The sequence below is a fragment of the Cibotium barometz genome, chromosome 8 (assembly GCF_041138505.1).
Source record: "Cibotium barometz isolate CiBa-2024 chromosome 8, ASM4113850v1, whole genome shotgun sequence".
Taxonomy (NCBI): domain Eukaryota; kingdom Viridiplantae; phylum Streptophyta; class Polypodiopsida; order Cyatheales; family Cibotiaceae; genus Cibotium; species Cibotium barometz.
Genome location: NC_141053.1, coordinates 12292135 through 12303359, shown reverse-complemented (window position 1 = coordinate 12303359; position 11225 = coordinate 12292135). Strand labels below are relative to the sequence as shown.

Genomic DNA, 11225 nt, shown 5'->3' with positions numbered 1-11225 from the left:
TAGTGTGTTGGGGGATGCTTCCTAGGGTGTTTGTAGATTGCCCCCCTTTTCTAGGATGGGCGGGGAGACTCCCCATCCATGAGAATGGGTGAGGGATATTTCCAGTGTGTAAAGCCCCCTAGTCCCAAGCCTTTTTTTTCCCCCCCTTTTTTTCCCCTTTGCTCCTTTTTCCACTGAGTGTGTCCACCATGGCATGCCAAAAAGAAATAAATTGACGGAAAGAAATAATAAATTAGAATTGAAAACTAGAAACACTATCTTGAATAGCACACTAACAATAACAGTAATGGAGGAGGAGGCGGAGGCGGAGGCGGCAGAGGAGGCAGGATGCAGGATGCAGGATGACAAGGTATTTGGGAGGAGCATTTGTACACACAAGTGATCATGAGGAGCTTATTCAAGCGCTCTGCCAGAAAGGGCAGCTGGACCAAGCCCTGGATGCCCTCTCCCGCATGCTCACATCTCCCTCCCCAAACACCTACCTCTCCCTCCTCAATTCATGCATCAAGAGCAAGGCCCTCACTCATGCCAAGCGACTCCATGCCCATCTTACCCATCACAGGCCTCCGCTAACTGGCTTGCTCGCTGGCTACTTGGTGGTAACCCTCGCAAAGTGTGGCGCCATCGAAGACGCACTCCAAATATCTTGTGGATTGCTTCGCCGTACTGTCTTCTCATGGACTGCCATCATCTCTGCATATGCAGAATGTGGCTGCGGGCTTCAAGCACTCAGAATGCATCAGTGTATGCAAGAGGATGGTGTAGAGCCTAATGCCTTTACATATGCCAGCCTCTTCAAAGCTTGTGGCAGCATACCAGACCTCGAACAGGGCAAGAAATTGCACACAGATGCCCTCAGAAAAGGCTTCACATCCGATGTCTTTGTTGGCAATACCCTCGTGAGTATGTATGGGAAGTGTGGGGCACTTGGTGAAGCAGAGGATGTGTTCGGTGCTTTATCCCAACATAATGTCGTTTCATGGACTGCAATGCTATCAGCATATGTTGAACAGAGCCAAGGAGGCAAAGCTTTACGGCTGTACAGGCAGATGGAAGAAGAAGGCACCAGTCCGAACCAGCACACTCTCGTCTTTGCCCTTCAGGCATGTGGCATCCTTGTTGAGAGGGAAGAAGCTCCACTTGTAAAGGGACAGTCAACCAAAAGAATGGCTCTAGAGATCGGACAAGCATTGCATGCTGATGCTCTCAGGAAGGGTTACGTGTGCAATGTCTTTGTCAGTACTGCCCTTTTCAGTATGTATGGCAAGTGTGGGGCATTTGTAGAAGCAGAGGGTGTGTTCGGAGCATTGTTCCAACGTGATGTTGTGTCATGGAATGCGATGCTCTCTGCATATAGCGAACAGGTCCAAGAAGAGAAGGTTTTACTGTTGTACAGGCACATGCAAGAGGAAGGCATGAGCCCGAACCAGCTCACTTTTGTGATTGCTTTAGAGGCTTGTGGCAACATTGCAGAGAAGGAAGCAGGTCTTGTTGTGCAAACAAAAGCAATGCCCCATGATATCGGACGGGCATTTCATTCCGATGTCAACAGGAATGGCTATGCAACAGACGTCTTTGTGGGCACTGCCCTTTTGAGTATGTATGGCAAGTGTAGGGTTGTCGCGGACACAGAGAGTGTGTTTGGTGCATTGGCCCAACGTAACATCGTGACATGGACTGCAATGCTCTCAGCATATGTTGAGCAAGGTCAAGGAGAGAAGGCTTTAAGTTTGTACCAACAGATGCAAAAGGAGGATATAGCTCAAGATGATGTTATATTTCTCTGCATTCTGCAAGCCTGTAGTGAAACAGGAAGCTTGGAGGTGTGTAAACAGCTTCACTTCAACATTGTCTCTGCTGGGTATGATGGGATTTCCTTTGTGGCAGCCACTCTAATTCATGCATATGGGAGTTGTGCAAGCATGTTAGATGCACAGGTGGTCTTTGCTAGTCTTCCGGAGCCTGCCATTGAATCATGGAATGCATGCATCGCTGGTCATGCAAGAGAAGGAAATTCTGTAACAAGCATGCACATGTTTGAGAGATTGAAACTGGCAGGTATTAAGCCTGATGGAGTAACTTTCAATGCAGTTTTCTCAGTCTGCAGTCATGCTGGCCTTGTCATTCATGGTTGTAAGTGCTTTGAATCGATGAGCAGAGATCATGGCATAACTCCCGACTTGAAGCATTATGGCAGTATAGTAGACCTTCTTGGGCGTGCAGGAGACATCAAGAAGGCAGACAAGTGGCTGAGGGAGATGCCAGTGCAGGCTGATCCGACCATATGGTCGTGTTTACTGGGTGCATGTCGCATACATGGCAATATAGAGATGGCAAAACAGGCATTTGAGCATGCAATGAATCTGCAGCCGAAGCAGGTTGTTGCATACATATTGATGTCAAATATGCATGTGAGGTAAAAGATTCTAGAGAGAATCAAGGTGAAGTCTCAGCAGATGTGGATTGAGCATAATCAGGAATCACTCTCATTTATTGTTGACAAGCACTCTCAAGGAATCAAACAAGGTAGTTGCATACATATTGATGTCAAATATGTTATGTGATAGAGTGTGCAGCAGACGTAGAAGACTCTAGAGAGGAACAAGGTGAAGTCTCAGCAGATGTGGATTGAGCATAACCAGGAATCACAATCATTTATTGTTGACAAGCACTCTCAAGGAAAAACAATTTGCATGATTTTTGTGTGAATGAGCCAAGAGCTTATGGAGAAAGTGAAAGCACATTGTGGGGGTCATTGCAGAAGTGGCGAAATGATGGTGATCTTTGGGCAGCCATAATGTTAGTGGTTCTTACCAGGTCCATAGGAAAGCAAATCCTTTTGAAAACATGGTGATACATGTTGTGTATGGCAAGAATTCTGGCATGATCATTATGAGCATTGTAGAATCTGCATAGCCCAACTTTTTAAGCCTAAAATGTTTCAGATTAAGATAAGCCCATGCTAAACTAGCTAACAGTGATATGCAGCCGGCCCACCCAACCTAAAATTTTACCTGAACGGTCGCACCCATGCCTCTGAATTGGAGGTATTGGGTTCCAATCTACCCTAGTGGCATGTAATTTCAGTACCCAGTATTGCAATAAACCACCACCAAAAGCCAGCCCCAACAACCAAATCCCCCCCCCCCCCCTCTTCCAAACACACAGACACCCCCAGATCCAACTTTACAGTTGATTTTGAGTAGTAAATCATTTGACTGCTGAGTAGCAAGTAATATAACCATATGCATCAAGAAGTAGATACCATCCAGCTCTAACCAAGTTGCACATCAAATATCTCAATAAAATGATGAATCATTGAAACAATAACAGATATGACCTGTTCACAATGATAACCTTAGGAAAATTAATGTTTTATTGAATTCTAGAAAAACATATAATAAACAAGTAACATATATTGTGCAATATAGTATATTGTTGTTATGGTAAGTATTGCAATGTTATTATAGTATTATTGAAATCCATTTTGTATGGATGCAAGCTATACCCTGTTGCCCATAAGAAAACATGAAGTTTAAACCCTGCCTCCTGAATAGATAATATATAAAAATTACCTTAATTGTCATGGCGTGATATTAGTAATAAAAAATATAATATTGTCTAAATATATAAAAAAATTCTTTAAATGCAGCAAACTTTGTATGGCACATTATATTGATGTAACTCACAAAATTGTGTTTGTGTTATTTAGAAAATGCAAATAATACGCTCCATTAAATGTTAGACCAAATGGATACTTTTTATATTAGTGTATACCACATATTGACTTTAATATATGGATATTTGTATGACAGTTGGAGAGACTCGAACCGAGGATCTCTTCCTTAAAGCTCTATTTTTTATTAATAATAACATAACAATAATAATAATGTATATATATAGAGAGTGGAAAGAGAAAAAGATGACATGGGGTTGTTTAATGTTATAACTAAGTCAACTTACCAACATGTGTGTAAATCCACTATGCCAATAAGAGACTTGGCTTGAAAAAGTAGAGAGTACACATGTTATTACCCACACACACGTGCCATCGCTCTCACGGGGGAGATTCGAACCCACAACTTGGGGACTCTCGAACTCCAATCGTGTGTTAGTGTAGTGGTTAGAATATATTGCATAATTAAATGGGGGTCTATTCAGTCATTTTGTAGTGGGTGTCTATTCACTCATTTTGTCATGGGAGTAATATCGACTCCCTTCATTGGTATGACATCCTTGCTTTTAACACCGAGGAGTCCCCCAAAAGAGGTAGTCAGTCACAAGGACAATGCTTATTTCGTTCAATGCCTTCAAGGATGCAAGGAGATAGGGTGTTTAAATAAACATGGTCTCCTTGACATGATTAATGCACTTCTCAAGATTTTCACCACCTCTACATCCATTCTAAGAGTTACCCCTATTAAATACTTCAACCTAGACATCATTTACACTAAACTCTCCTTTCTAAGAGGATACTACTACCAAGCTCAAAGCTCATCCCAGCATTTATGGAGGCATGTCTACTCTAGAAATGTTCTATAGAAAAGAGTGCAAAACCAGACAAATACACACACCTATGCCCAATGGAGGAAAATACACACAACTATGTCCCATGGAGGAAAAATCATACTTAAGCATCACTTACTCTGCAAACTAAGAGACACCATACTTCCATTGAAGGGCTCACTTGTAAAAGTGCTCATTGAGGAGCCTAAAATCCTCTCCCCCTTAAAGAACCCAACATGTCCTCATCTTAAAGAATATATCTCTAAGTTTAGACTCTAGTTGGTCCTCAAACTTGAGCTAATTAAAAACGTATTGCGGCCCCTATATCATCAATGATACAAGGATTAAGACAAATCACTAGTCAATATCACAACCCTTCTTAGAATTATCACTAGTTTTTCATCCTTTGGCAACTATATATGACTTAGCAAATCAAAGTCCTTTCAAAATAGGATCATAGGCTAGGACATATTACAATGTTCTACAAACTTACTAGTACTTCTCAATTTTTTGATTTCTTCTCTAAAGTTTTTCCTTTATCTAGATCCAAAAATATATTTTATTGGATCTCTTCTTTACATATCAACTTGATCAAAAGCATATATTTTATTGGATGTCTTCTTTACATATCAAGTTGATCAAAAGAATCACATGTAACTATCTCAAAATAGAGAAGAAGAAAAACTATTCCAAGTGTTTAATTGTGCACCTAAACCCAAGCAATAATCTTTGCCTTTACTTATTTTCACATAGAAATTGATCAAAAGCATATATTTTATTGGATCTCTTCTTTACATATCAAATTGATCAAAAGAATCGTGTGTAACTATCTCAAAATAAATAACAAGAAAAACTCTTACAAGTGTTTAGTTGCACACCTAAACCCAAGCGAGAATATTTCCTTTACTTATTTTCACATTTAAAAAACATAAAATTTTATTTCCTTTACTTATTTTCACATTAAAAACATGATTTTTTAAAACCTTTTTTTTAACTTAGAATTGCATATACTTTCTCTCTCTTCTTGGTGGTGCTAAGAGAGAGAAAATATCAAAATTGAAAAATCTAGTATATTCCATTTAACTTTTGGTTCTCACAACATTACCCTAATGCTCTGATACCAAAAGACAAGTCCCCAACCCCTAACTAGGACTAGACCAAAAATCTTTCTTAAAAACATTTCATAAATTACACTAGTGTTTCTTTTCAATTTAAATAATAACTAAGAAGATCAATACTAAAATAAAACATTTTTTATTGAAGTAATAACTGAGCAATACTAAAAGAAAGCATCTTATTGAAGTAATAACTGAGCAATACTAAAAGAAAGCATTTTCCTATCTTGAACCAATTTTTCTTGAAAGGTAAAATCTCAAATCTATTGAACACAAAAACAACTTTAAAAAAAGTAAATAATTTTTTGATAAACAAAATCCATAACTAAAGTTCTTCAAAAAAATACATGAGTAGAAAGTCATGACTTGGAATTCTTTCTTTTTGACAAGGAATCTTGAATAAGTTTTAGGGCTCTTTTATTCACAAGAACGACATAATCATATAAGCTTTTGATAAACAAATCCCTAACTAAAGTTCTTTTAAAAAAATACATGAGTAGAATGTCATGACCAAGAATTCCTTATTTTTTATGAAGAATCTTGAAGGAGTTGTAGGGCTCTTTTATCCGTGAGAAAGGGCATAATCTTATTTCAAGCCTCAAAAAAGAGTCAATGTGTAGTTAATCCAGTACGGGTTTGCATTCCTCCCTTCCACCCTCTTTCCACGTATACACTCAATGGGGTTCCATGGCCAAGAGAAGTGATCCATTGGTGCCTATCACTCTCGGTGTGGAACGGCTCCCACAAGCTGTTAAGGAACTCAACAACCTAGACACACTTAGTTCCTCAACCCCTTGGCTGTCTGGGGTCTTAAAAACCTTCTTATCCTCTTCCATATTCACATGATCCTTCATAGACACATCCTCTCCTATCTTCATATGATATTCTTCATATCCTCTCTCATATTCACATGATCCTTCATAGATACATCCTCTTCCATAAATATTCTTCATATAGAACACATAAACCATATAAATATTATCATCATAAAAGAAACATAATCCTACAAGCTATCAGGCTTTGCTTCATTGCAATCCTTTAATTAAATGGAAAGTAAATCCATGCAAAAATTCCATGAATTCTCTCATCCTCATTGCTTAATGGTAGAAGAAAAGAACAACCATACATAAAGAAGATAACTCTGATCCAACATGGCCAATATCATACCTTTTCAATTTACAATAAACCTGTAACAACATATAAAAAGTTGTCAATCCATACTAACCCTTAATATTATACATTCATATACATGGCCTCGATATCATTAGGCATTACGTGATGTGGTTGGTTCTTTATTAGACATATACACACCATGCTTTTTCAATTTACAATTCATTCCAATAAACATGGAACAACATATAAAAAATAGTCAATCCATACTAACCCCTTAATATCATACATTCATATACATGGCCTTGACATTGTTGGGCATTCAGTGTGACGTGGTTGCTTCTTTATTAAACATACGTTGCCGGGGGACTGACCGTTGTCCCCGAGCAACCCGTTGAGAGTCTCTGGTTATGCGTGCAACATACACAAGGTGGATACGAATCAGACGAAACATAGACACAGCCCACATGCTACGGATAACTACTTGAAGGATTCGACCGCGTAACACTGATCGACTTTTGCAAGCAATCCCGACCACTTAAAACATGAAGAAGAAGACACCAGAGACTTAACAGACAACTCCACTAGATATAAATACGTGAACAGAAATGATGAATATACAGAGAACAGACAACACATATACAGAGAAAACAGAAGAACAATCTTGCTTTATTTCCAAAGAGAAAATATGAAGTGTTGGCAGGGGACTGACCGCCGCTGTCCCTGAGCAACCTGCTGAGAGTCTCTGGTTATGCGCACATTATACACCACATGGATATGAACCAGACACAACCCACAGGCTACGGATAACTACATGAAGGATTAAACTGCGTAAGACTGATCGGCTCTTGCAAGCAATCTCGACCACTAAAAACATGAAGAAGAAGACATCGGAGACTTAACAAATAACTCCACTAGACATAAATACATCAACAAAAATGATGAATATATAGAGACACAACGGATGACGCATATACATAGAAAATAGAAGAACAGTATTGCTTTATTTCCAAAGAGAAAATCTGATACCATTGGCAGCCAGCCTTGTAAAGTTTAGGTTACATCCTTTTATACTGCTTGCTTGCAATATCCGTTGTTGGTACTGTGATTCCCCCATGATAAAGTGTGCTGTGACTGGGTGTTAAGGGAGTGCCGACTCTGTGATAATTGGCACCAGCAGCTGGCAGGCTCTGACATTCGGCTTGGTTTGACAGGGTGGTGGTCCAGCCCTGTGGCAGTTTGGTTGGTCCATGGCCAACACTTGGCACACTTGGTGGGTCGGATTCCCAATCCGATGACTCGAAGCCAAAGCTTGTAGCCTTTCGGAATAGTAGATGCTTTCTTAGCATTTAACTTGGCTGGGGGAGTTGTGGATATAGCCTGTAGAGGCTTGGCTAGTGACTTCGCCTCTCGACAACCTTAGTGCCCAGCCCAGTGGCAGGCACATCCGTGCCTTTGATGTGGAAGAACGGATCCGAAAGGCAGAAAATGAAGGATAACTTCCGCGAGAGGAATTCCAGGGGATGACTTCCGAGAGATGACCTTTGGGAGACGACTTCTGCAAGTTTGAGCTCCAAGAGATGACTTCCAGGAGATGACCTCCGGGAGACGACTTCCACAAGTTTGAGCTGCCGAACACGGATGTTCTTCTGCCGCCGCCAAGTGATTGGCTTCTTCTGGGCGCCCAGGCTTGTCTTCTTTAAGTTCCTCGATGTGAGCGAGCATCTCATCCTTGCCTACCTTGTGGCGCTGTTACTCTTTGTAGGACATCTTCATGGTGACCATCCGATCATGCAGCTCATCATAGTTCTTCTGGAGAGAGCGACGGTATGATCCTTAAGCAGAGCAGCCATGGCCAGTTCTTCTTTAGAGGAGGAACTTTCGGAGTAAGGCACCATAGCTAGTTGTAGGTTTCCCATGTCGATGGGTGCACCTTGGCCTAGTCCTGGATAGGCCTCTTACCTACGAGTTTGGCCTTCTGCACTTTATACCTAGCGAGCTCTTGCTCCAACTCGTCGAGGAGGTCGTCATGGGTGGCGGAGGTGGAAGCTGCGAGGGCGGAGGCTAATTTGGAGCGAGAGGGGCACTGGGAGTGGTGGAGGTAAGCGGGGTGGCTATTTGACTCGGTGCACCGGACTGGGCATCGGCTTCATCATCCAAGTCATCGTCCTCCTTTGGCTGGTCGGCTGGTCGCTTGCATTGGCTGGTGAGGATTAGGCGGAGCTCAACCATGAGCTAGTCCTAGAGACGGCTCGGTTCATCCTGCAGGGCTTCGGGGAGGTCAGCCCAGAGACCTGTGTCGATCTGGATTATATCAGGGAAAGCGGTTGGTGTGGGACTTGGCCTCTTTGATGCCCACTACTGCACGTTGGTGGTATCGATGACGATGCTAGAGAAGGGCTTGAAGGTCACCATGGCTGGGAGCAGAGCAGGTGGTGCACGAGAGAGAAGGGAGTTGCAGGAGGCGAAAGGTTGTGGCTTTGAGCGAGAAGACGGACTGCACACAAACAGATAGATACACAAGAGTTAATTGGAGTTTGCAATAATTTGAAAAGAGTTACCCTGCATCATTTTCGCGAAGCCATTGAATAATCATGATGGGGTTGCATCACATCGCTCAGCACCTGAGACGAATCTTTGATGATTGTTTGGAGAGGGATGCCATCATTAAAGTGATGGATGCCCTAGTAGTGGGTTAGTGACATCGCCACATCAATAAACGGCACCCGAGACAAATCTTTGATGATTGTTTGGCGAGGGGTGCCGTCATTAAAGTGATGGATGCCCAAGTAGTGGGTTAGTGACATCGCCACATCAATAAACGGATTAGGTGGCATCAACGCATGGTATGGTTCATAGGGCAGTGGTAGCTGTTGACTGGCTTCTGGAATCACTCCCCCCCCCGTTGAGTGTGCCAAGGAGGAAGGTTTCGTCATGGAATTTCTCCACCACCTAGAATGGTCCTGTCCACATCGGAGCTTCAGCTTTCCCGATATGTAGACCCATCCAAGACTGGGAACAGCATGACCGTCTTCCTTGAATAGGCGGAACTTGGAGTGGTGGCCGACCCACTTCTTCCTCCTCTTCTGGATGACTGCGGTGATGAAGAAGCTCTTGAAGCGTTCTTCATCGAGCTCGAGGAGCTAGTTTAGACGATGTTGTAGGGACTCTTCTGGGATTAACTTCTCGCGTAGCAATAGCAATCCAAAGGCTCGGCACCAGGAACTCCATTGGCACGACTGCCTCTATGCCGTATATTAGTTTGAATGGGGTCATTCTTGTGGAGACCTTGTATGTTGCGCAGAATGCCCATAAAGCTGAGTAAACCTTTTCATCATCCCAGTCAGTGCAATTTTCATTGAGCAACTTTGTAAGGATCTGCTTGAGGATTTTGTTGGTTGACTTGGCCTGACCACCATTGGCTGTAGATAATACACTGTGGACCGCTTATGTGGATGATGAGATGCTAAGTGACTAGTTCTCGGATGACAGAATTTACAAAGGCTTGCCTTGGTCACTAATCAGCTCTATCAAGCATGTGAACCGACTGATTATCATCTTGTAGAAAAATTTGGCTATTGAATTAATTGTGTTATCCCCCGGAGAGCTCGGGCTTCTACCCATTTGGTGCTGTAATACTTGTTACTTGTGTGAAGCGAGCTGGCGAGTTAAACGGGCCTACGAAGTCAAGGCCCCATTTCTAGAATGGTTCCAAGGGAAGGATCGGATTGTGTGGCATCCTGACTCTATTTGTCTCTGGCTGGCCAAGATGCTCGCATACGTCACACTACTTGGCCCATTTGTAGGCATCGGTGATTATAATCAGCCACCACCAGAGACCGGCTTGGAGGATCTTCCTCTCCCGGTTACTTCTCTGGCGTAGTGTCCCCCACTAATTCCTTGATGAGATTCATGTGGTGGGATGCACCACCACCGGAGGATTTGATCAATCCCCTTTTTGTATAACTGGCTGGCTATCACTTGGAAGGACCGGCTACGTACATCAATCTGCTTCCGCTGAATCTTTGGTGGAAAGGCTATCCTTCATCATACCTGTGGCAACAAATGTTAGCATTTCATCATACCAGGTATGGGAAATTAGGATGACTATGTCAGCTTGAACAGCTCGGCATCGGGTAGGTCATCCACCGCTACTCCGATTGGGGCTTCCCTGGACTCCAACCGTGATAGGTAATCCGACTATATGATTTGCACCCGGGGTGTGCACTATTGTGAACTCAAACTCTTGGAGGATCAGTATCCACCTCGCCAGTTTTCTTGCCAAACTCTGCTTATCCACCACATACAACAAGGCGAAGTGATCCACATGAAAGGTAGACTTGTTACCTGAGGAAACTTGGTGACCGCGTAGATCATGCCAAGTGCTTCCCTATGTGTGGTGGAGTAGTTCCGCTTGGCATCGGAGAGCCTTTGTCTGGCATAGTAAACTGGCCAAAACCATTTCTTCTCGGCCTCCTGCATCAGGACACTACC

General features: G+C 42.5%; 1 protein-coding gene across 1 annotated transcript; it reads left to right on the top strand.

Moving 5' to 3' along the window:
• Window positions 1–286: 286 nt before the first annotated feature.
• LOC147635913 (putative pentatricopeptide repeat-containing protein At3g01580) lies at window positions 287–10614 on the top strand. Its single transcript, XM_086802043.1, has 5 exons — window positions 287–349; window positions 414–2378; window positions 8727–8832; window positions 9050–9202; window positions 10388–10614. The coding sequence occupies exons 1-5, from the start codon at window positions 287–289 to the stop codon at window positions 10612–10614; spliced, it is 2514 nt and encodes an 837-aa protein (XP_086658169.1).
• The last annotated feature ends 611 nt before the right edge of the window (window positions 10615–11225 follow it).

Bases quoted from the DNA above. Each gene is read 5' to 3' on its own strand.
- LOC147635913 (XM_086802043.1), top strand. From the start codon at position 287: ATGGAGGAGGAGGCGGAGGCGGAGGCGGCAGAGGAGGCAGGATGCAGG. The intron at 350-413 runs GTATTTGGGAGG...GCGCTCTGCCAG, and splicing joins GCAGGATGCAGGATGACAAG to AAAGGGCAGCTGGACCAAGC. The intron at 9,203-10,387 runs GTTGTGGCTTTG...ACTTGTGTGAAG, and splicing joins GGAGTTGCAGGAGGCGAAAG to CGAGCTGGCGAGTTAAACGG.